General features: G+C 36.1%; 1 protein-coding gene and 1 long non-coding RNA gene across 2 annotated transcripts; both read right to left on the minus strand.

Moving 5' to 3' along the window:
- Positions 1-512: 512 nt before the first annotated feature.
- Positions 513-1,115, minus strand: LOC113318466 (glutamic acid-rich protein-like). Its single transcript, XM_026566630.1, has one exon. The coding sequence runs from the start codon at positions 1,113-1,115 to the stop codon at positions 513-515; it is 603 nt and encodes a 200-aa protein (XP_026422415.1).
- Positions 1,116-18,885: 17,770 nt separating this feature from the next.
- Positions 18,886-20,193, minus strand: LOC113317633. Its single transcript, XR_003343785.1, has 3 exons — positions 19,998-20,193; positions 19,123-19,252; positions 18,886-19,008 (listed from the first exon to the last, which is right to left on the minus strand). It is a non-coding gene; the product is annotated as an uncharacterized LOC113317633 (long non-coding RNA).
- Positions 20,194-25,276: the final 5,083 nt, after the last annotated feature.

The following is a 25,276-nucleotide window of genomic DNA, read 5'->3' on the forward strand; positions in this document are numbered from 1 at the left end:
ATTTACGTAGAATGGTTTGATTATCTCCCAGAACGGACAGTTCTTTAGTGCTTGCGCAAGTATCAGTTTCTTCTTATTACCTCCCTCAAACAGTTTGCATAGAAAAATCCCCATATCCGCCAATGGTTGGAGACCTCCTTTGAATTTGTTTTCTTTTGCTCTTGACTTGCTTGCATAAAAGAGGATTATCATTTTTTTTTTTTTGATTTTTAAACAACATATGTTATAAAACTGCACAAGTATTCAAATTGAGGTTTTTACCTTTGAGCTCTTTATCTGGTTTGACCTTTTTTGCAACTTCATCTTTCTCTTCCTCTTCTTCCAACGACGACTCTTGATCATCTTCATCTGATTGTTCTTTCTCTTCTTCATCTGATTTTGATTCCGTTTCTTCTGAATCATCCTCAATTACCTTCTTGTTTTTCACCTTCCCTTTTGCTTCTTCGTTGAATTTGTTACTTTCTCCTTTGACCTTCATGTATACATGAAACTTAGTTATTTTTTATTTTGTTTTAAACAACATAGTTAGATGTACCATCACAAATATTACAATGTATGTTTTTACCTTTGATGACTTTCTTCAGTTTGCTCTTTTTTGCTCGTTTTTCCTCTTCTTCCGACTCTTTATCATCTTCATCTAATTCTGCTTGCGCTTCTTCTTCGGATTGTGATTCATATTTTTCCTCAGCTATCTTCCTGAGTTTCAACTTTAACTTTTGTTGTACTTCTTTATTTGTACTGCTGTTCTTCCTCTTTCTTGTTGTATCTTTATTGTTCTTTGCATTTCCTTTGATGAATTTCTTCTGTCTTTCCTTTTCAGCTTCTTTTTCCTCTTCTTCCGGCTCTTCATCATCATCTTCATCTGATTCTTCTTGTCTTTCTTCTTCGGATTCTGATTCCGACTCTTCTGGTTTTTCCTCAGCTGTCTTCTTGTGTTTCACCTTTCTTTGTGTTACTTCATTTGCACTCTTGTTCTTCCTCTTTCTTGTTGCCTCTTTTTCAACTGTCATTTTATTGTTCTTTGCATTTCGTTTTGTTTCTTTATCTTGCTTACTCTCTTGCGAGACAATTTGATCTTCATTCTTCTTACTTATTCTTGGTGATCTCCTAAACATTGTGTCTTCTCAACCTAAGGTCAACAATTATTATAGTTAGCATTCATATTTTCATATTAGAAAACAACATAACTACCAATTATTTCATTTCTATGGATCAATTACTGTTATTTATCCACTGAAATGGATAAACATCTATTGTTTACCCTATTTTTATTTGGATCAACTGCTGTTGTTTATCCCCTGAATTGGATAAACTTCTACTGTTGATCCATTTTATTTTTTATCAAGTACTGTTGTTGATACAAAAACCATTTAGAAACACAAATTCACCCATTAACAGTACAACAAATATGCATACAATGGGTCAACTTCTATTGTTTATCCAATTTTTATTTGGATCAACTGCTATTGTTTATCCAATTTGCAAAATATCTAAAACTCCTTCAGAAACACATTTTCAGCCATCAATACCCACCAACAGTAGATCAAATTTGCAAAATCATTATATTGACAAAATCAAGACTAAAATATACATGCATCACTTCTAAACATTATATGAATTCCATATTATAAAACATACATGCATCAATTCCATATATACTTTCACGAGGGGGCGTAGCCCCCGAGTGATTTGCAACGTAATACAATATGTAGCTTAGGGTAGTTTAGACTGCTTTTCTTATTGGTTTAACTACCTCTTATTGGATCAACTGTGGTATTTTACATAGATTTATTATATCAATTGTGATTGTTTACTCAAAACATCACTGAATTGGATAAACTTCTATTGTTTATCCAATTTTTTATTTGGATCAAGTGCTATTGCTTATCCCCTAAACTGGATCAACTGCTATTGTTTATCCAATGATCAAGTACAATTGTTGATACAAAAATTTCTAAAACTCCTTCAGACACACATTTTCACCCATCAACAGTAGATCGAAATTGAATCTGAGTAAAACAATACTAAAAGTTTGAAGAGAAATATCAATTTTCAACATAACTAGCATATATAACCTACACAGATTTGACGATATATCATTTCCTTCCACAAATAACTAACCAAAACTAAAAAATAACTAGACAAGACCAAAATCAAACCTAATCAGTAATTTCCAGTGTGAAAATCAACCAAATACAAACATATAATTATTACATTAACAAAATCAATACTAAAACATACATGCATCAATTAAATATGAAATTAAAATTAGTTTTTACCTGTTCGATTTTTGCAATCCTCAAATTGTCCGAATATATTTTCTGCTGATGAAACGAAAGTGAAACTCGTGATGAAACCTAATTTATATGGCTGATTTTTCAGTTTTTCAGATCGTGGTTGTTATCAGAGAGAGAATAACAACAATTATCTCGTTGATTTTCAGTTTCAACTGCAATGGCTAGTGGATTAATTCTCTGTAACCGCCAGTTGATTGATTATCTCGTTGATTTTTAGTGAGAAGATAACTGTCAGATCTCGAGAATTGGTAAATGTAAATGGAACTGTTGTGAACGAGAGAGAAGACTGTGAAGGAAATGGGACTTAATGTGTCCGTTTTTGTTTAATGTGATATTTATATTGGGGGAAGTTTAGTAATCTAATAATTCCTGAAATTAGTAGGGACATATTTATTTTGGGAAAGTATATATTTGTTGGCTTTGAAAAGCAAGGAGATATAAATAATGTACCCTGAAGTTAATAGGTTTTTAGTACAAAGGACAAAATAGTATTTTCACCACTCTTTTAGACTCCTCCTTCCATATTTGGAGTGGGTATAAATTGGTCAGGGCCCCTAATTGTTCTTAGGGAGCCCCGATTAAACGAGGATAAAGAGTTACTGTTGGGACTAGGAATGGTCCTAAAATAATCTAACTGCAAGTGCACAGTGTCGGCAAGCAACACAGGGCAAGCACAGGTCAGTTCCACAGGGACAAGGGGGAGCAAATTTGATCTTTCTTAGTGTGAGATTAAACAGAACCAATCATTAGCATTCAACAGCACTAATCATTAGCAATTATTACTTCCCAATCATTGCACAGAATCAGCATTTATTTTTCACTAACATCCATTAACAGAACAGGCATTAATTTCACAACCAATCACATTTATTAACTGAGCTAGCATTAACTCCTCAATCATAATCAGACTAACATTTATTAGACAGACTAACATTAATTTCCCACTAACATTAATTCTTCACTGCATTGATTTCAGATTAGCCTCAGATTCAACACAGTCTTTATTCCTTTAAGCATTAATCATAACTACCAATCATTAACATTAACTGCCTCATTACCATTAATCATTAACCACTAACTGAACATTAATACTAGCATTTATTTCTAGAGAACTAATCATAAATCATTAATACTAATCATCCACATTAACTGAGCAACAGAATTGGAGGCAATCATTACACTAATTCAATCATTGAGATTGAAGCAAAGTTATACAGGGAACTGAAATGAACAAGCAAATGAGAAGAGGGTAAAAATTCTGAACAGTAAACAGTAACAAGGATGATGAGAATTAGATGAATGGAAACTAGGGTTGAGAATTCACCTCTCAGCCCATACTAGCATGTGAACCAATGCACTACTCAGCTTCTTTAAATGGATAAACTACCTCCAATCACTCAATCAAGGCAAGCATTAGTTGTCTGTTTAAAGCACAACTAATCAAAACACAGTATCAAGCAATGTAGAGTCAGTGAACAAACATAGAGGAATTCTAACTACCTAGGATGCTTGACATTCTAGGTGAAAGCAACATGTATTCATCAACAAAAATTCATCTTACACAATTATCTTGGCATAAACAGCAGCACATCAGCACACAAATTAGCATTCAGGCTAAGGGTTTCATCTTAGCCCCAGTTAAGATGTTTAGTTCATAGTTAGAGAGCCTAACATGATACTAAGAGGGTTATTATACATGGAGAAAAGCTACAGGGACAGAACACAGAACAAAAACCAATTGATAGAGAAAATTCTTACTGAAATTAAACTTGGGTCTCCTCTCTCCCCTCCTTTACAATGTTACAGTGCACCATTTTATATCAGATACTCAACCTAATGGTGAATCCCCAAAAACAGAAAATTAGGTTTTCTGAAAATACAAAAATTTGGACTTACAGATTCCCAAAATCAGCTCGACCCATACTGTATTCTGCTATGAACTGTGAATCACCCATACTTCCTTCTGCTATGAACTCAGTCACCATCACCCTACTTCTCTCATTTCAAAACCCTAACAGTGAGTAGAGTTAATGAAATGGGTGAAATAGGGGGATGGGCTTTGTAGTCTGATGATGGAGATGGTGGTGTTGTCGGGCGTTCGTGGTATGGTGGAGCTCGAGGTCTGGTGGAGTTGCAGAGAGTTGCAGGAGATGGTGTCTCTGCAGAGGTGAGGGGGTGGAAGAGAAAATGAGGTCGATGGAGAGGAAGGAGGGGATGTTTGGTTGAGGTTAAATGATTCGGTTGCTAGGGTGTTAGGCGGGATATCAAGGTTCGATGTCCGGCGAGCTGATCCGTAGGATGTGACGATGGTAGGTGGATCCAACGATGAGATGGGATGCTGTGGGTAGCGACCGTCGGATGGAGGAATACAACGAAATGGACGGCCCAAGATGGAGATCGGCGCTGCGATGTAAAGCAGGAGCTTCGGAAATTGATGTGCTACGATGGAGCGACCGTAGGATGCTGAGAGGCTTCAATCTGACGGCTGAGATCCGAGACGGGCTTGGGTAATGGAAATGGGTTTGAGAAAGGATTTTGGGCTTTGGGTATGCTAGGCCCATAACTTCTATGAGAACAATTCTTCCTTCTTGAGCCCATTTCTACCCTCTTGGTCTTGTGCACAACATTCTTCGCGGCTTCCTCGCGGCTTTTTACTCTTTTTCTGCTCTTTTTGCTCCGCAATTTATCCAGACTTTATTCATTACCTAAAAATATAAAATTAAGTAAGAAAAATATTTATTCTTGAAAACGCTGAAAATACAGAATATGGGATAAAATGTAGAATTAATGCACAAAAGATGAGTTAAATGCCAACAAAATTATATATAAATATGCACTATTTAGCACTCATCAGTTACCCTCCGGGAGTGTTTCTGAATCCCTTGCTGAGGAGCAAACTCTATTCCAGTCAAGACGATACAAAGGACATTTAAATAACGTACTCTGAAGTTAATAGGTTTTTAGTACAAAGGACAAAATAGTATTTTCAGCACACTTTTGAACTCCTCTTTTCATATTTGGAGTGGGTATAAATTGGTCAGGGCCCCTAATTGTTTTTAGGGGGCCCGATTAAACGAGGATAAAGAGTTACCCTCCGGGAGTGTTTATGAATCCCTTGCTGAGGAGCAAACTCTATTCCAATCAAGGCGATACAAGCTTCAGCTTCTATGGGTTTGCTGACTAACACTTTGATCAGGCCTCTTTTAAATTCATATTCACAATCTCCAGCACTGGCAGCACATCAAAATTGATTTCAACAATGCTTGGAGAAGGCGGCGTCCAAAGTAACACTTTCAGAATTAATGATGTCCTGATGAGTGAGCATCTATGTCCCGATCTTCTCTACACCTTGTCCACCTCCAAATATATCCTATCTGAAGTTCTTTTGAAAAGTCAGCCAAAGAAAACCATCAGATAGATGGCATCTTATGTTATTTGACTATTACAACAGATGTTTGAAAAAAAAAAAGGAAATCTAATCTTCACAGCCTTTGCAGCATCAGTTGTAGACTTGCCAAGCAATTCTTCACTTAGGCTAAGTCCTATAGGCTATATTCGACTACTAGATTTGCCAAAAAGTGTTGCAAATCATGAAAAAGTGTGGGGGAAAAGTTAACACTCTTTTTGGCTACTTCTATCTCCTAGCATTTGCTCGCAGTTGAACTATCAGCGAGATTGAAACTCTGAATAGTGCGGCGCTCAAAAATTAACACAAATGCTGAATGGTTCGGCGCTCAGAAAAATCACAAAAATCTAACGACTAAGATTTAAGCGCTGAATGGTTCGGCGCTCAAAAAGTAACCAAAACGCTGAATGGTTCGGCGCTCAGAAAAACGATGAATGGTTCGGCGCTCACAGATGACGTGGACTGCTAATCTAGCAGCCATATATCTAGTCCACGTCATCTGTGAGCGCCGAACCATTCAGTGTTTTCCTAAGCGCCGAACCATTCAGCGTTTTGGTTACTTTTTGAGCGCCGAACCATTCAGCGCTTAAATCTCAGCCGTTAGATTTTTGTGATTTTTCTGAGCGCCGAACCATTCAGCGTTTGTGTTACTTTTTGAGCGCCGCACTATTCAGCGTTTCAATCTCGTTGATAATTCAACTGCGAGCAAATGCTAGGAGAGAGAAGTAGTCAGAAAGAGTGTTAACATTTTTCCCACACTTTTTTCATGATTTGCAACACTTTTTGGCCAATCTAGCAGTCCAATCTAGCCCATAGGACTTAGTCTTAGGAGGTTGCCCAAGCTGACGTCGATGACCAATCTAGCAGCTAGATATCTAGCCCATAAGACTTAGCCTTACAGCAAAAACCTAGCGTCTAATTGTTAGCTCAGAATAGAGAAAGAAAAGAAAATTAAATATCCAGATTTTTGGTTCACAAGAAAAGTCAGACTATCCTGAGAAAGCACAACACTGCTGATGGTCGAACTACCTGAAGGAAAGAAGATTGTTGGTTGTATTCACTGTGAAGTACATGTCTGATGAAACTATTGAAAGATATAAAGCAAGATTAGCAGCCAAGGGCTATACTCAAACTTATGGAATTGACTATCGAGAAGCCTTTGCTCCTGTTGCTAAGATGAACACTATTTGTGTCTTGTCATCATTGGCAACAAACAAGGATTGGCCACTTCAACAGTTTGATGTGAAGAATGCTTTTCTTAACGGTGATTTGGAAGGGGAAATATACATGGACATTCCTCCCGGATTTCAAACAGCCCTGCTCTATTTCAAAATAAAGTCCCGACAAGAAACCAAACCTGGCCATTAATCATCAAAGCCTGAACATTGCAAAAAGCAGTATATATCTGAAAAACGGTAAACAGGTATATCTTATAGAACAGAAACGGTAATATACCTTAACCAGATGTAATATGTAGAGTGGAAGCTAAATTTTCGTATAGCATAATCTAGGACTTGTGCAGTCGAAAATATCTGTTGTTACCTGCTCCAATTATAAACCATCTGTTTTTCTAAAATCGCAAAAAACTAAGAAGCCCTTCACCGTGCATCTCAACCAAGATGACACCAACTTGCACAGATTTAAATATAAGTTGGTTACATCCAAATAAGTAACCCATACAAATCAAATTCAAATTCAAATTCGAACATAGGAGTAGTCCATACACTGAAAGCAAAAAACATCAAGACAGAAATAAATAAATAAAAATAGTTTGACTATTGTGCTGACTGGAGCCAAACAACAGGACATAAGTGACTAAAAGTAAGCATGATACCTTCGTGTATTATTCGCCGTTCTTCCAGTAAGCACCCATCCCGCAGGTAACTTATCTAACATAAGTTGTTTTAAACCATCTGTACTGTTTATTATACTCACTTCTCCTTCTGGAATGAAGGATTTCAGTGAAAGGAAGTTCTCCACTTGAGCGTCCAGCTGATAATTAAGGTACGGGCAAAGAAAATCATCTCCAGAACCAACAACACTGTCTGGTCGTTGGGACGGTTGCTTTTAGGGGTGTCAACGGGTCCGGGTCCTCCCGGGTATCACTAGACCCGGACCCGTACCCTACTTATAATGGTCGGGTCCGGTTCCTAACGGTTCCGGGTTCGGTTCCAAAACTTGTGGACCCAGAACCGGACCCGTTTAAATACCCGGGTACCCGTCGGTTTCGGGTACCCATTGGGTCTTAATAAAACTATTTAAAAAACCTCAAAAACTTAATATATTTCTCTTTTTGGCTTGGATTTAAATAATTTTTATAAAAATTTATTATTATTTCTTATTAATGTACTAAATAAAGATTAAATGTAAGAGAAAAAATTTAAATGGGTAAAATATCAAAGCTAAAACTAGCAAAAATACTTGTAAGTTTGCTAAAAATATGAATAAAAGAATGAATAAACGGGTACCCGATACCCGCGGGTACCCAACGGGTATTACCCGTTTGGACCCGTTTAAATTCGGGTCCAATCGGGTAATTACCCGTCGGGTCCTAAGTAGCTAATGGGTCCAACTTTAGGACCCGGAACCGGACCCAAATATACCGGGTCCGATTCCGGGTCCGGGTAATGGGTACCCATTGACAGCCCTAGTTGCTTCATATTACAAGTTTGAAAAATATACGGATAGGCGCGGGAGCCTCTTACCACCTCAAAATGTTTTGTTTGCAGATTGTAGAATGTAAGACATTCCCCATCAAACCAATACAATAATAGATGATTTTAGAGAGCCAGCACACGCATAGGAGGTGTAGTAGTTGTAGGCTCGAAGTAACAACAGAAGCCTGGTAGTAAGCTTTCTGGTAGTAAGCCTTTCCGATCCTTAATCTGAACATCAAAAGTCTCCCCCTTGGTCCATTCTTGCTTGACCTTGTCCTTCAATATATACAGATGCATCTTACAACAACTACTCCAACCACTGTTGCTACTCATTACTATCTTCTGAAAACGTGCAATGCAAGGATATACCTGAAACTGTAGGAGTTGATGGTGATCAGCTACTAAATATTGATGCTCATCTACTAAATATTGATGCTCATTCGTCGTCCAGGACGCCAGAGTAGATTCAGATGGGAGTCGAATGAGCTGAATCTTCTCCTTGTGAAGGTCAAAAGAGAGCAGCATTTCGGTCTTGTTATTATTATTGTTACCATCTTGTTCTTCTAATAGTTGATTAGTGACCCTCCAGAAAAGATCAGCACCGCAGAGGGTGGCGGAAGCTGATGGACAAAAATTTCTGGAAACTCTTGTTACCATGCGACTAGGAAAAGGAGAAGAACCTGGTGGTGGTGACAATTCAGCAGTACTAGTAAGACACTTTCTCCAGGAATTAGTACCCAATATAAAGACCATGCAAAGAAACCCATCATTGGTTCTTGAAGTAAAAACTAGTACCACCTTATACTCTTGTGACAATGAATCAAAACCAAAACCATGACACAATGGGTTGTACCCAGATCCTTCATCAGTAGGATTCCGGTAAGTGATTCCGAGTGTCTCGCCCCTGATGGGGTTGGTGACACTTACTGCCCCATAAGTACCAACATATTCATTCGCTATTTTAACACATACTAAACCATTACAATTACCTACTGGTTCATTCTTGAGCTGGAAAGTTGCGATATTGCGACATTTAAAATCAAAGGCATGATATTTTTTACTCCTTTCCAAACTAAAAAAGTAAGTGTTTTCTCCAAGGGGTTCCTTCTTCAAAGAGAGACTATGGAGACTGAAAAAGAGACTTAATTTATTTTGATTTTGAGATAAATGAATGGTAGCAAATCGTTTATCATTGAGAATTGTGTTGTACCATAACTTACTCATCAAACTGCATTTGGCTAGAGCCAGGCATGATGACCTTGTCAGTATATTTTCGATTACGAATTCCTCGGGAAGATGTTGAAGAGGATAATCATTTTCACTTACTGTAACTCTTCTCCTTTTCTTCTCTGTGATGTTTTTCCCTCCTCCTTTTTCGACCGTTTATTTTCTTTTCCTGTTTTTCAGCACTCCACCATCATCGTCGATTTCACTTACTAAAACTCTTCTTCTTCTTCTTTTCTTCTCGGGTTCTCCTCCTCCTTTTTCAACCTTTTCTTTTCGTTTTCTGTAGATAACTTTGCTCTGCACCACACCACCATCGACAATTTCAGTTTCAGTTTCCCTGCTCCTGCTTCTCAAACACATGGTGAGATTGTTCTTCGACCCATCATCGGCAATCTCATTTTTCCTGTTTCTCAAACACATCCTCACTTCTGAAACTCAATAGAATACTAATGTCTGTCTGATATGAGGTTTAATTGATCGAATCTGTAGTATTTTTGTCTGCCGATATCAGACCAGAAAGCTTACGAATGATATTAGACCAGCGTCATCTATTTATTTTTTTGAATATTAACCTGGCCGAATCGCAACTTGTGTGTAAAATCAATTGAGAGTTACACTTAAAAAAAATGCTTTGATCGATTGATCAAGTGACAATGTTTAGTTCTACAAACCTTTTTTTTATAATACTAGGCTTTCTTTTATAGGTTTCGAGAATTCCTAATTGCATCAGGACCGATAAATAGAAAATCACCTTACCTAGGAAATTTACCAAAACTAAGAAAAAGTAATTTTTAATTAAGGAACAAACTTTTTTTTTTTGAAAAGAAAAGGTTATATTAAGGGGAAAAGAGATGTACAAAACTTGAGACAAAGCCACATATGTATCACAGTGTCCCAATGAAATAGGATTTGATTAACCAAAACTAAAAACAAGGGTTTTCAACAAAACTCATACTCATGTATACACATGTATAAAATTTTAATATGATCAAAGTATGAACAACTCATGAGATCATCAAGCAAAAAAAAAGAAAAAAAACTACTTGTCGGAGCAGGCCGGAAACTGTCCGGACGGTGATCGGACGGCCGGTGACGACGAGAGCTCCAGCGAAAAAATTCCTCCCTGCTGACGGCGTGAAGAAGAGGAGGGGATGAAGGTGGTGGTCGGTCCTAGGTGAAAAAGAATAAAAAAAAAGAAGAAATTAACTCCCTTTTATATTAATTTTATTTCCAAAAACCTAATTCCACGAGGATTTCCTTATTTGGACCCGGCCCACGAATCCTAAACCGACCAAGATTCCACCATCCAAATCAGCGGTTCTACACCAACTTATACTCATTGGATGACGCTCTATTATGCCACTGTATTTTCATTCAAGCCATGGTTTGCTCATTCAGTCAAAATCCGGTAACGTCTTATCTTACGACTAAGTTCAATTACTTATTTTGTTTGAAACTAGAAAATCACCATTCAGTGCTGAGTGAGGACACATGACTGTCCCTCACTAAGCAGGGGACTTAATGTAGATGGTGGATTTTCAACAAGGGCTAAAATCGTAAAACCATAATTGTAATGCTCTTGATCCAGCTATCAGCTGAGTATTGAGGCTCATGTCTCTCGTTGAAAGCATGGAAGCTCATGCCGCAAAATCTCTGACCGAGAATGTTGTCTCTCAGAGTATATGTAGATGTGTGGTCTCTCAGCTGAGGCAATGGCGCATCTCATGAATACAGAACAATTTCAGTAATTATTTCTATATATAATCGAAAGATTGGACGGCTCCTAGACAGCATGCCTGCTAGTATAGAGCAACAACGTCTTCAGGAAACAACAAAGTGTTCCCTGACTATATAAAGGAAATGTGACGTCTGAACAAGCTCATGTTTCTCATATAATTAATGCTCCTAGACAGCATGCCTGCTAGTATAGAGCCATCAGTTAATTGTCTGTAATCGTGAATATTCAACAACATTCTACGATTCTTCATAATATTTTGTCACTTCAATTTGTGGTTCTTCCAGCAGAATTCCATGGGTTAGTGATAAATATTCAATGTACGGGCATTTGAGAATCTCTCGAGTAAGACCCTACCAAAATGGTGCAAGTGTACTCAGCAATAATGCACAAACGAGCACCTGAATGCGCAAACGAACATTCCAAAATACGAAGGAACGATGAACCTACGAAAAATAGAAAGGAAAACAACAATAATAATAAAATATTAGCAAAGGCGCTAGGGGACTGGGCTCACCGGCCGTCCAGTCACGCCGTGACCAATCCCACGCCCAAAATTATATTTTATCATATTTTATTATTTTTCTCTGATCCCATGAAAATTCTCTGGTTTCATGATATTTCCTTAAACTCATGAAATTATATAAATTAGGGAGAAAAACACACGGGACGCATGGGCTCACGGGCCGGCCGGCCATGCCTTAGTCGTTGCCGGCCCCACACGTCCTTGTCTTATTATTTTAATATTATTTGTTTCCTCATCTTTTGGAAACTCCTCCACTTCAAGGAAATTCCCTAGTTTCAGCAAACTCCTTGGATTAATGAAATTTCACTAAGTTAATGAAAAATAATATAAAATTAGGGAAACCCGTGGGACGGGCCATAGCCGGCCAGCCATGCCCTAGACGGTCCCACACGTCCTTTTATTTTATTATTATTAATATTTTATGTTTCCTCATCCCATGGAAACTTCTTGATTTCAACAAATTCCTTGGTTTCAACAAATTTCTTGATTTTGTGATATTTCCCTAAAATCATCAAAATATTATAAATTAGGAAAAAAGTGCCTTGGGACCGGCTCCTAAGCCGGCTGGCCATGCCTTGGCCTAGCCGGTCCCACACTACATGATTATTTCATTATTTTATAATTTTATTCCTTCATCTCATGAAGTTTCCCGGTTTTATCAAAAATCCATGATTTCTTCATATTTTATCAAAATGTTGCTCAACCGCACACCGGAAAATATCAAAACTCTCAGGACTGAGATATGGACATTATGGTGACGCGGGCATGTCTCCTTGACCGACCAAGGCTGGCCCTTAGGCTTGCAAATAGCCGGTCCCACATGTTTTAATGATTTTGACCTAATTTTCTCAATTGCTCATACTGGGTCCAAACTCTTCTCAAACAGCTTAGATCTTGCTCACATGACCATCAGCTGGTCCCATGACCACCAAGGGATGGTCTCATGCCTCCTTGGTCGGTCCCTCATATCTCCAGGTTTTACTACCTAACGCTCACACTAGCACTATTTTAATAAATGATTAAACCAGCATTTAATCATTCTTTCACCAACTGGTCTTCATGAGACTCTGGTATTTTGCTCACTTGAGCATATGGACGTAGAATGGTCGATTCCTCATCCCGTGTATCTGGTCCCTCCTTCATTTTCATTTCACAAATGATTTTCAATAAAATCATCAATTCAACAATTGATTAAAATTAGGGTTTCGAATCCAGAGCTCTGCAAACACACAATTCTGAGCATATTAAAACACTAATAATTTTGCGTTGATCCCGTGATCAACACTTAAATAATTATGGGCGGCTCAGATGCCAGCATTTTAAATTAGCATTTCCATCAAATGTGCAACATTTGCTCAGATGAGCACTATTTGCTTAAACCATGAATATTGGTTTAACTATCAATATTCAATAATTCATCATATGATCAATACTTGCTTAGACGAGCAATATTTTCTCACACCAAAGAATATTATTTCGGCCATTAATATTCTACAATTCATCAGAGCATCATTTGCTCAGATGAGCAATATTTGTTCAGACTAGCAATATTTGCTCAGACCATGAATATTGGTTAAACTATCAATATTTTCTCAAATGACCAACATTTTCTCATTCCATGAATATTGGTCCGGCTATCAATATTTAATAAATCATCATGTGAGCAATACTTGCTCAGTCCATGATATTGACTATTAATGTTCAGTAGTTTATCAAACGAGCAACATTTGCTCGTACAAGCAATATTTTATCAACTTAAAAATCACATAATATCTTCGTCTCAACAGACGTGTTCAACTCATGAGTCTCAGAACATTTGCAAATTATGTTCAACTCAGCAAGGACTCATCGTCCTATAAAGTCAGCAATTGACTGCACATTCACGAGACATCAATCGTGTAACATGGGGGGATATTAACTAGGGTTTTGGTCTGGCGGTCTACGTCACATGTGTTCAAATACACGATGAGAATGTGAGCAAGTCGTGCAATCAGTTGAAGAAGTTAGTGTAGTAGTGGGTGGAAAGTTAACCAAGTCTCTGCATGATGAGCAACTGGGCTCAACACGATCTTTCACTTCCCCACTCTTTAACTTCAGCAACTGTCACACTTCATGGGATCATGGTGTTTTCAATTCGGCAATATAAAAAGCCTCTGAATCCTGATTGAGGAAAAGAAGAATTTTTTGACAAGTTCACACAGACAATCTTTCGTCTACACGAACTCATCGTATGAGCAATCACTCTCAACTGAGTAAATTCAATCATTCAGAACTTTCTTATACAGAATACACAATACACTTACAATATCGATCACCATTGATCTCACATATTTCTCATGTTCCCTCCTACAGATCAACTCATCCTCTCTTGTGACCGAGTTGATTATGGAACGGCCATTGTCTTGGTTTAGGATGGAGTCTTACAGATTGATCTCTCGAACTTAAAGCACTCCCTTCTTGCAGTGCATCTGTGTGAGTTTGAGCATTTTCTCGGTTCAAGGAGTCTTCTCCGCACGGTCATCTCCTCAATTCCGTAAAAACCAGCACATCCTTTTTCCCCATATACACCTCTATATCAGCATCAAGGAATATCAATGTATATCATCTGCAAATTGCAGATGTGAAATATTAATCTCATCTTCTATCACTTGAAATCCATCTAACTGATACCTAACAACGGCATCACTAACCAATTTAGATTAAACCTCCACCACCAACAAAAAAAAAAGGAGATAAAGAATCTCCTTGCCTCAAGCCTTTTGATGGTTTAAATTTTTCAGTTGAGCTACTATTAACCAAAACATAAATATTTTATGTTGAAATACATCATTTAATCCAAGATATCCACCTTCTCCCAAATCCATGTTTCTCAATAATACAAATTAATGTTTTCCATTTCACATGATCAAATTCCTTCTCCATATCAATCTTACAAAAAATTCCTGTCTTTTTCTTCTTCAATCTGTTACCTATACACTCACTAGCAATTAAAACCCCATCCAGAATTTGTTTGTTCTTAATAAAAGCTACTTGATAATCTGACACCAACTTAAACATCAAAGTCTTTAATCTGTTTACAAGTACTTAAGATAAAATCTTCTTTTTTAGGAATCAAAGACAAAAAAGAAAAATTTATTCTCCAATCCAAACTTCCGTACCTGTAAAATTCCCCCATCAAATTCATAAATTCTTTATTGATTATATGCCAGCACACTTTATAGAACTCCATTGAAAAGCCATCTGACCCCTGGAGATTTGTTGGTTCCAGCATGTTTAATGACTCCAAACACCTCTTGTTCTGTGAACTCCCTCTCCATCCAATCCTTCTCAGCATCATTCAAACAAGGAAACTCCAACCTGTCTAAAGTAAATCCAAATTCATTTTGTTCAGTAAATAAATTTGAATAATAACTTCTCATTTCCAATTTAATAGCATCCTGATCAAAAGTTTCCACACCATCAACCTCCAATTTTTCAATTGTGTTCCTCTTCCTCCCTGCACTTGCAATTCTATGAAATTAAGCAGTATTAAAATCACCCCATTTAAAATCTTTTTTTTTTGGCTTTTGTAAACCATTTCCTAGCCTCCTGAGCTTCAATTTGCTTCAACTTCAAACAACATTCAGTTCTCTCTTCAAACTGAGAATCATCCAAAGGATAAGATTCCTCCAATAAATCAAACTAACAAACCAATCTTCTCTGTCAGCTCCTTTTTCTGTATTTTACTATACCCAAATTCCTCCTGACTCCAATATTTCAAAAAAAAAAATTCAAGTTTTGAAGCTTTTTAAAGAAGACATAACTTGCCTGCCCTTGAAAATTCATTAAATCCCACCAATCATGTACCTTCTTAACAAATTGTTTATGAAAAATCCTAGAATTTTCAAACTTAAAGTAAGGTTTAGACCTCACATTTTGCTTTGTATCCATCATTAATGGCTTGTGATCTGAGATGACTCTTGTTAGTACAACTTGAATAGCATCTGGAAAAACACCATCCAAATCCACACTAAGTAAAAATCTATCCAACCTGCAAAGCAAAGGGTTACTATGCATATCTGACCTTGTAAAAGCTCCACCAATAAGAGGTAAGTCAATCAACTCTTGATCATAAATGAAATAATTGAGAAACTCATTGTTTCTGTTATCTCCCTCCCCTTTATTCCTCTCCTCCTCAGATCTCACTGCATTAAAAAACTAAGGAAGAATTATTTGGATTAAGGAACAAACTATAACTAATAATAAAAAAATCCGCTAATAAAAGAAAATCATTATAAAAAATAAAATAGATTAAACTTATACTATGGCTAACCACAAGAATCGAAGCATGGAACAAAAATTCCCAAAAAGACGAACCTTATTACTTAAAGAAATCATACACATCGTTGGAATGCAATCCACCTGAAAAATTATATTAATTGTCAACTTTAGAATATCAAAAATTAAATTTCTTCCGACTCACAAAAAGTGTGTTTTTTTCTTTTATTTTTTTTATCATGATACTTTTCTTATATGCTATTTTTTCCAAATAAATTCCTACTAATAAACAATGGTACTAAAATTTTCTCTAAAACAATTACACTTATATTGGGGTACCCATTACCCGGAGTGTACCCCCTAGATAGTGGGAATGTTATTTATGCCCCTATATCCATGGGCTTTGCACGAACACCCTTCAGGGGCATATATGCAAGGGGCTGAATATCTATCAACGTCTTAAAGCCCGGTTTTGACCTCCACAACATTTAATATGTCCGAACGTAATAGGTTTAGTTTCTTATGTTTTTTTGATAGAAGAATTGAGAGAGATAAATTATAAAGCACGGGCAGAGCAGATTTGAATCTCCAATTGAACATGCAATTTGAAATTCGTTGAAGATTGTTTGTTCTTCTTTGTTTGAAATCATTCTGAATCTGTCACTTCTTCTTCATCATATTTATTAGCTGAATCTGATTATAAATTCATGATTTAAAACTGAATTTGTTCTTCATCGAATCATAAAACATCTGTTCTGAATAGTTGTTTTTCAACCAGAACCTAAAGTTTGTAGTTGTTTGGCGTTTGAATTAGCAATCTATTTTACTCAGAGAAATCTATTTTTCAACTCAAATCAGAAGTTGTGGATGAATCATTGAATCTGAAGATCTACCTCAGTCTTCTTTAGCGTTGATTTCATTGCAGAGATCTTCCGAATCTCGATTCACTATTTGATTTGATTTCTTCTAATTATTTGACTTGTTCAAGTTCAATCTCGAAAACGGGTAAGACATACTTTCTTAATTTTACTTTTTTCCCGAATCATGTAGTGTACATATTGATGTTCATATTGTATTTGATTAACCATGAATTTGGCATGTTTGTACATTTTGTTTTATATTTTTTCAATTTATGATTATGATTTTTGATATAAGTGAAATTGAATATGGTTTTTCAAGTAACCATGATTTATGATGACCAGGGTATAAGACAAATTGTAATGGTTATAGAACAATGTAGTAGTTGAACTTGTTAGGTCATATTGTTACTGGTTTTTATGATCAATCAATTTAGTAGTTCAACCTATATATAATTGTTTAGTGAATTCATGCAATGTAGATTTTGAAGCTTATAAATCACCGTTCGCCTTGATATACTTCTCACGAGGGGCGTAGCCCCGAGTGATTTGCGTCATGACCAGATTTTAAGCTACGGGACATGCTGAATCACATATTCAATCTCAGGACATGTTGTAGGTTACAATTTAGTAGTTCAACCTGATTACATTATGTTAGTGAATACAAGCAATGTAGCTTGTAAGGATGTTTATATTGAATGTCATTGTTACTGAAAACAAATATTGAATCTCATGACAACTTGTCCAAGTTTTCTTTCAATTCTCAAAAAAACTTGTGGTAGTTGCTTCTAGTTGTGGAAACAACTTGGGTTGGTTGCTTTCAATACTTTCTCTTAACAACCTATGGTAGTTGCTTCTAGTTGTGGAAACAACTTTGGTCGGTTTCTTTCAATTCTATGGAAGCAACTTGTATATTATTTTCTCCAAACAACCTGTGGTGGTTGCTTTCATTCTATGGAGGCAACTTGTATCTTATTATCCTTTGCAATTTACTGAGTTTCTTTTTTTGTTAGGTAAATATGGTTGTCGCAGAGATTAACTTTTACTGTCTAATGAAAGTGAGCCACGACGAAGTTGTTGCTAAAGTAAAAAAGAAAATGACCAAGATGGCGTTTCGCATCTTCAATACGACTGACGAATGGAAGTTTCAGAAACAAACAAATACGTGTTTGGATGAAAGCTAGATTGTTTGTGTTTGTTATAATATTACTGTATTATACAATATTGTTTGTTTAGTTATAATATTATAGATACAATATTGTTTGTATCAGTTATAATATACGGAAATGGTTTTTAACATGAATGACCAAGTATTTAGATGTAAACATGAATTGTTAACATGAATGACTGAATGGTTTTAGATGAATGATTGCAGGTACAATACTGTTATATGATTCCAGGTACCAAAAGCTAAAAGGAGATAGGTAAAATACAAACAATATTGTTATATGATTACAGGTACCAAAAGCTAAAAAGAGATGGATAAAATATAATAAGTCATGGAAAAAAAATGACACAACTAGTACAAGTTGTCTTTGCATTTGAAAGCAACTGGCACAAGTTGTCTCCAAAAATTGAGGCAACTTGCATTAAGTTGGCTCCAAACTGGGGATAACTTACTTAAGTTGGTTTTAATTTGGTGGTACCTGTAACAAGTTTTCCCCAAAAAAATATGGAGACAAACCAGTATAACTTGCAAAAAAAACAAAATTTAAACAAGAAGAACATTCATAAAACATAGCAAGTTGAATAAAAAATGTTTAGAATAAATATAATATAACAATAACAAGTTCAATAAAAAGAAAACTGACAGAAATGCAAAACCAACATAACAAGTTTACAGAAGTAACAACTGGAAAACCAAAACATAAGAAAAAATTATTGGAAGTTGAACATAATCCTATGGGAGTATCAAATCCGTGGCTTCCTACGGTATGATGGTCAATGGACGATCAAACATTGAGGATTGTCTTCAAATTATTCAGAAACCAACGCCAAATATCACCATATTCACCAGGAACAACTCCAAATGCAACTAGAATATCCCTGCAAAGAAAAAATAAACAAGAAAAGTTTAAAATAAAGACAAAGTGAGTGACTGAAAGATGTTTCAAGTGGAAGCAACTACTAAAATTCATCTTCAGAAATGGAAGCAACTACCACAAGTTGTCTTCAAAGGTGGTAGCAACTTGCTCAAGTTGTCTCCAAAGGTGGAAGAAACTAGAAAAAGTTGTCTCCATTATTTGAAGCACCTTGGTGAAGTTGTTCCCAAAATCTGGAACACATGAACCTGTGAAGTTGTCTTCAGAATTGTCTCCAATAAAAAACTATATCTGGACAAGTTGTCTCCAACAAAAAACTATATATGAACAAGTTGTTAAAAAAATGAAGCCAACTAGCCCAAGTTGTCTCCGAATTTGGAAGCAACTAGCACAAGTTGTCTTCAAATCTGAAGGCATCTTGTTCAAGTTGTCTCTAAATATGAAGGCATCTAGCACAAATTTGTCTCCAAAAAGCACAAAAAAAACATACACAAATGAGTGAACCTGGAGTGAGTCGAACACACATCCTCTGACACGATGTTAGTCATGCTACCATTGCACCACAGATTCGTCGCAACTACTCTAAGACGTATGTATAAAGATAATGTTACATGCTTGTTAAAAAGATAGGGACAACTAGATCAAGTTTCCTATGAATCTGGATCCAACTAGGTAAAGTTTCCTCCAAATAGGAATCAACTAGCTCAAGTTACCTCCAAAAGTGAAAGCAACTTTCTCAAGTTGTCCCCAAAGTCTTGAGTCCAAGAACGAAAATGGAAAAAACTATATATTTAAACTATTGTTCCCAAGCAAACAAATGGAGAAAAATAGCTCAAGTTGGTTCCAACAAAATACTGGGCATTATGAAAAAGTTGCTAAAACAAATGAAGTAACCTAGTCTCCAAAATCCTGAGGCAACTAGATCAACTATAAACAGAGATGATGGATTCTGTCAAAATATATTAGGTACACTGATAAAATGAAATGGCATACCTTTTATACAAGGAATCCTGCCACAGATGGTCGTAAGAACTTAGAGACTCCGACTACGCAAGAATCGGTTCTGTCATCATTCAGAAAACAATCATTAACATAGAGGTCAGCAACAAATGCTAGGTTCCTGGAAATCTCGAGGTCATTGATCAATTCTCCTTTTAAGGAGAAAAACACCTCCGTTTGGAATTCCAGCAACCAAACTCTTAATTTTATTCCCCGCACATCCATTTTCCATTTCAAACTGGTAAGCATGCCAATGCTAAATAAAACATTAACAAGGTACAAATTCCATGAACTAGACCAGCTGAGGTTAAGGTTAAGGAGAACTCAGCTTGAATCCAAGGAGCTCAGATAGTCTAGGCACAACATGCTTCAAACTGTACACGGGATCCCCGGGACTCCCTGAAAATCCAGCAATTCCAATACAATTAGCTGAACTGAATAGAAGTTATAACTTGAAACTGAAACCCACACCATAATCAAGGACTTTGGAACACTAATTCAACCAATAACTTGAAACTAAAACCTAGTAATTAGAATTGGTGATACAAAAAATTAGAATTGGTGATGCAAACTAGGCACTACATAGTAGAACAGAAACAAGATAAAGTACAAAAATTCCCGAACTGAAATGAATTTGAAGTCGAGTCAAAATAATTCAAGTAGTAGTATATTTAGGAGTTACTAGTATCGTGAACTACTACCGTACTACCAATTGTAAAAGAGAAAACGGAAAGTGATATCCTGAACTCTTGTGTCCTGCTTTATATTCTTAGGGAAGATCCCACATGCATTTGCAACATATCCGACCAAAAAAATGTTGCGCGCTTTTCTCATGCTTCCGGGTAATGCAAACGTTTTTCTTCCACTAGTACTATAGAACCAACTATCCCATCCTATCACCCTCCATCAGCTCTCATAAGAAAATATTCAAGCTGGAGAAAGATGGTGAAAACCAGTAATCAACGCAATTAATATAAGCCTATAAACTAAGACAGCACGCAGTCAAATGCAATGGTGCAATTTGCATGTCTTAATCTTATTAAAGCATCACTAAATTGAGCGAAATGACTATCCTTACTGTAAATTCAAATGTACAATATAAAGAGGTTTCTTTGCTTTACCATATTCCTTAGTGGCAACATTTATCCATTTCATATATAAATCCGAATCCAAACTTTCAAAGCTTCTAATGGAACTCATACAATTAAGCTTTTGAAAACGCTGCCAAGCAAAGATCTTCAAAATAGAAATAAATTCTAGATACCTAATAAGTTTTTTATACTGGACATTAAGATAACTGTTTCAATTATGTTTCATGACAGAAATGACGCCATAACTAAGCAATTCAAACAAATTGTGACATGCATTTTTTTTTACCGACAACTGCAACAACGTATGCATCAGAAGACTAATACAAAACTTAATTGAAATCAAGTGAAATTCAAACTTAAATTCAAAAAAATTGTAACATGCATCTATGAATTGAAATCAAGTGAAATTCAATCAAGTGAAATTCAAACACAGAATTGTAACATGCATCTATAAATTGAAATCAAGTGAAATTCAAACACAGAATTTTTTGATTACCTTCGTTAAACACAGAATCAAACTGAAAATGATGTTTCTGTTAGATTTTGAATTATTTTTGATATGTTCCTTCATTTTTGTAATTTGATTTTTCCAAAATCTCTGAACTAATCTACTTCTCTATCTATTCTACTTCGTTTTTCTGATTTGATTTGTTTCCTTTCAGTTTTTTTGGGGATTTTGTAGTCGATTCGTTCAGTGGTTTTTTTCGGTTCCGATCTGGTTTCAGAAAGAGGAAAGAGAGTGAGAGAAGAAGAGAAATAAATGAAACTGATCGCACCGTTACTTTTTCTCCTGAATGTTTATATTTATTTGGGGGTTATTTTGGTAAAATTACAACCCTAAGGATATTTGTATTAGTTGATAAGGATATTTTGGAAGGGCCCTATAATAAGGATATTTAAATAATGTTCCCTTAGATATATACCTGATTAGGAACCAAAAGCTGACGATTCTACCCATCAGCTATTAAAATTGCTAATGGATATGATTTTAAGAACCGGAACCGACAAGTTCGGTTCACTTCAGTTTAAGGTGATCATGTGCCTATTGACACCCATAGCTTTTTCTCCCCACGAACACAGTCTCGGTCTGGAATTGAGCTTCGTAAAACACATAATCGTGCAGCAGACTGTGCTTCAAATGTTGTTTTTGGCCGCCTAAAATTTATTGGTAAAATGGCAGATAGATGGATATTCTGAAAATCCATTGAAAGTCAAGTGGGAATGAGAGGGACGTTTTTTCCAGGATGAACGGATCAATATAGATACCAACCACTATATGGATCAAATGGTCTTTAGATTGGCTTTCGTTTTTGTCGAATGATAATGCCTATCTGGAAACGTGGAGCAACATAATAAACGATGTACATGGATATTAAGTGACATATGGTCTGCCTCATACGTCGAGGGACTTTACGAAGAAAAAAATTCCTAAAAAGAGGCAAGCCTCAAAGTATTCATCGCCATTCTCCGATTCATGATCGAGATCGATTACGGGACTAACTCGGAAGTTTCCAGCAGATATGAAGAACTTAAACAAGTAACAGGGATATTCAAACAGACAACAGGGATAATGAAGAAACTTTACAAGAGAATTACTAGAAAAATTCTGAAAAAAAGTTTCCTACTATTCCTACTCGATTCCAAAGTAACATAACTAGTTTAAATGGTCTTGGTTGGATCAAAAGTAACACATCCATCTCAAATAACAATTCTATAATCAATAGAAATGTCAGGATTCGTGAATAAAACCATTTCTCAAGGGTTTTATCAAAATCATAGTGATGCCATAGGTAAACCAGGATCCATAAATCCAACCCATTATCAATGATTTTATAGTAACAGTAACAAATGTAACCGGGATCACTTAATTCGGTTTTCATGTGACGAAATCAGTATGCGTCGGTTTGGGTCTTCTTCTGACTCGGTCTTGTAAATGTTTCTACTGCTGGTATTTTCTGTTAATGTCTTGCTGCTGGTGTCTTTGAATATCTTGTTGATGGTGTCTTTGGTATAGGTGTCTCAGTTGCTGCTGCAGAGTTAATCATAATTGGAGTCATGAAGCCTGAAGATGCTTTTTTGGGGAACCTTGATGATGTTTTTTGGATGTGTGTTTACTGAGTACTCCTTTGATTTAAAAGCTTGTACCTCCACACTGAAAAAATCAGCAATAACTTGAGAAGAACTTGATGAAACTTCCAGATCCCAGAAATGAGATACCAATTTGAACAATACACACTTTAAAAATTAAAATCCAACAGATTAATCAAGTTCCCAGAAACATAACCCTAGAGTAAAACAAGAACGAAATTTAAGATTAAACCTAGAACAATTAAAGAAGACTAGGAGAAATTGATGATGATCAGGAGCCCAATTAATAATACTAATAACAAATCTAAAGACTAACAATAGAGATTCAGATGAAGAAAAAAACAGTAAAAGTTTAATCCAAACAAGCTAGATTCGAACCCAAAACACCGATGAATCGTTTCAAACAAATCATAAAGACTAAAAATAGCAGAGGCAAAAGATTAGATGAGATTTTCCCGCTCAAATTCGCTCCAACGGAGCGAAAAAATCTCAGGCGGCTAGGGTTTCAGACTTTAGTGGAGTTTTTGGAGAGATGAAAATTTTCGTAATTTGAGCATATTAGGATAATGAGATTTTATGTATTGAGTTTGTTCCTTCGTACTTTTTTTGTGCAGCGTGAGGGACACGTCAAAGCAAGGACACATACTAAGCACACCACGACCGCGTTAAACATTCCGTATATATATATACACACGAAAGTGATATACATCCCGCGGGTTGTACCTCAAGAGAGAAAGGGAATGGTCCCCTTATGACACGGCGGTTTAGCAGGGGTGCTTTAGTGTGGGTCCCACCCTTCTGTCTACATTGATACAATTCGCGGGATGTAAATCATTTTCGACATATATCTATATTATAAAAAGAAGTGTTGTGTGTGTGGCCTTACAAATCCGACCATCGATTTCGTTATTCCATGGCACGGATCGGTCGGTTATGTGTTGTATATAGACGTATGAGAATCGTTGATTTCCTGATCCGGCTGAGCTTCCATAACTTAAAAATTCCAAACGCATTTGAAAAAAAAAAAGGAAAAACTTCATGTATTTTTAAATTTAATTAATAAATCGTTATTACCTAATATTTACTAAACTTAATTACCAGCTGACCTTAGTAAGTCGATGAGATTTCCAAATCTTGTTTGTACCCGAATTCCTAACTTGCATTACCTAACCTAACACCCCAGAGCTAAGTTACATAACCTAACACCCCCAGTATAAAAGAAAGAATAAATAAGCTAAGGTTGTTGCATGTTCGCAAATAAGCTAGCAACCAATAAATCTTGGGAATCGCAACAATTATTCAGCGAACCATTTTCATAGTGATTTTCATCACTATATATATAGTTTTCATTCTTAAATTCTAAAAGGTTAAAGGTAAGTAATCCACTTAATGGAACAAATTAGAATAGCTGGAAATCCTTATTTAGTTGGGATGCAAATATAGTTTGTTCTTATCTTTAATTACTATGAGTTTCCTTATTCTTTATGTTTGTACTCAAAATTACTTTTAAGCATAAACATGATGATTTATGATGTTTATTGAGAATTAGCGCTAGAAAAATATTGAAAATAAAGAGAAGACAAGGGATTTAACTTGGTTCGGCATGTGTTACCTACATCCACGGAGGAACTGAGAGATATTTTATTTATTGCGATGATACAAAGGTTTTTCTCCAGGTTAGATAACCTAAAATTCCATATCCCTTTAAGGTTTAGGATACATGTATTTATAGTGTTTATGTAACCCTAATTAGGTAAACTTCATGTGCAAGCAACTTGGGAAACAAGTCTTCTAGAAACTTCTGGAATCTTTTTTCACGGGCTAGACGTAACGGGCTTTATAAATGGGCCTTCAGTGTATTTTATACACGGTACAAACACCTTCCCGGTCGTGGGTTTCCATAACCATTCCTAATTCTTGGTATTAATAGAGTTTATATCTACTCCTCTCCATGTACGTTTTTTATTTCAAGTTTGAAAAGTTACAAACACGACAACATTACCCTCTTCTCACTCTTCTCTTTCTGCCGTTGCAAATTATCTTATTCTTCCTTATCTCATAAGAAGTTCTAATACCGGAAAACTTGAGGATATC

The sequence above is a fragment of the Papaver somniferum genome, chromosome 10, assembly GCF_003573695.1.
Source record: "Papaver somniferum cultivar HN1 chromosome 10, ASM357369v1, whole genome shotgun sequence".
Taxonomy (NCBI): Eukaryota; Viridiplantae; Streptophyta; class Magnoliopsida; order Ranunculales; family Papaveraceae; genus Papaver; species Papaver somniferum.

Coding starts and splice junctions, on each gene's coding strand:
- LOC113318466 (XM_026566630.1), bottom strand. CDS start 1,115: ATGTTTAGGAGATCACCAAGAATAAGTAAGAAGAATGAAGATCAAATT.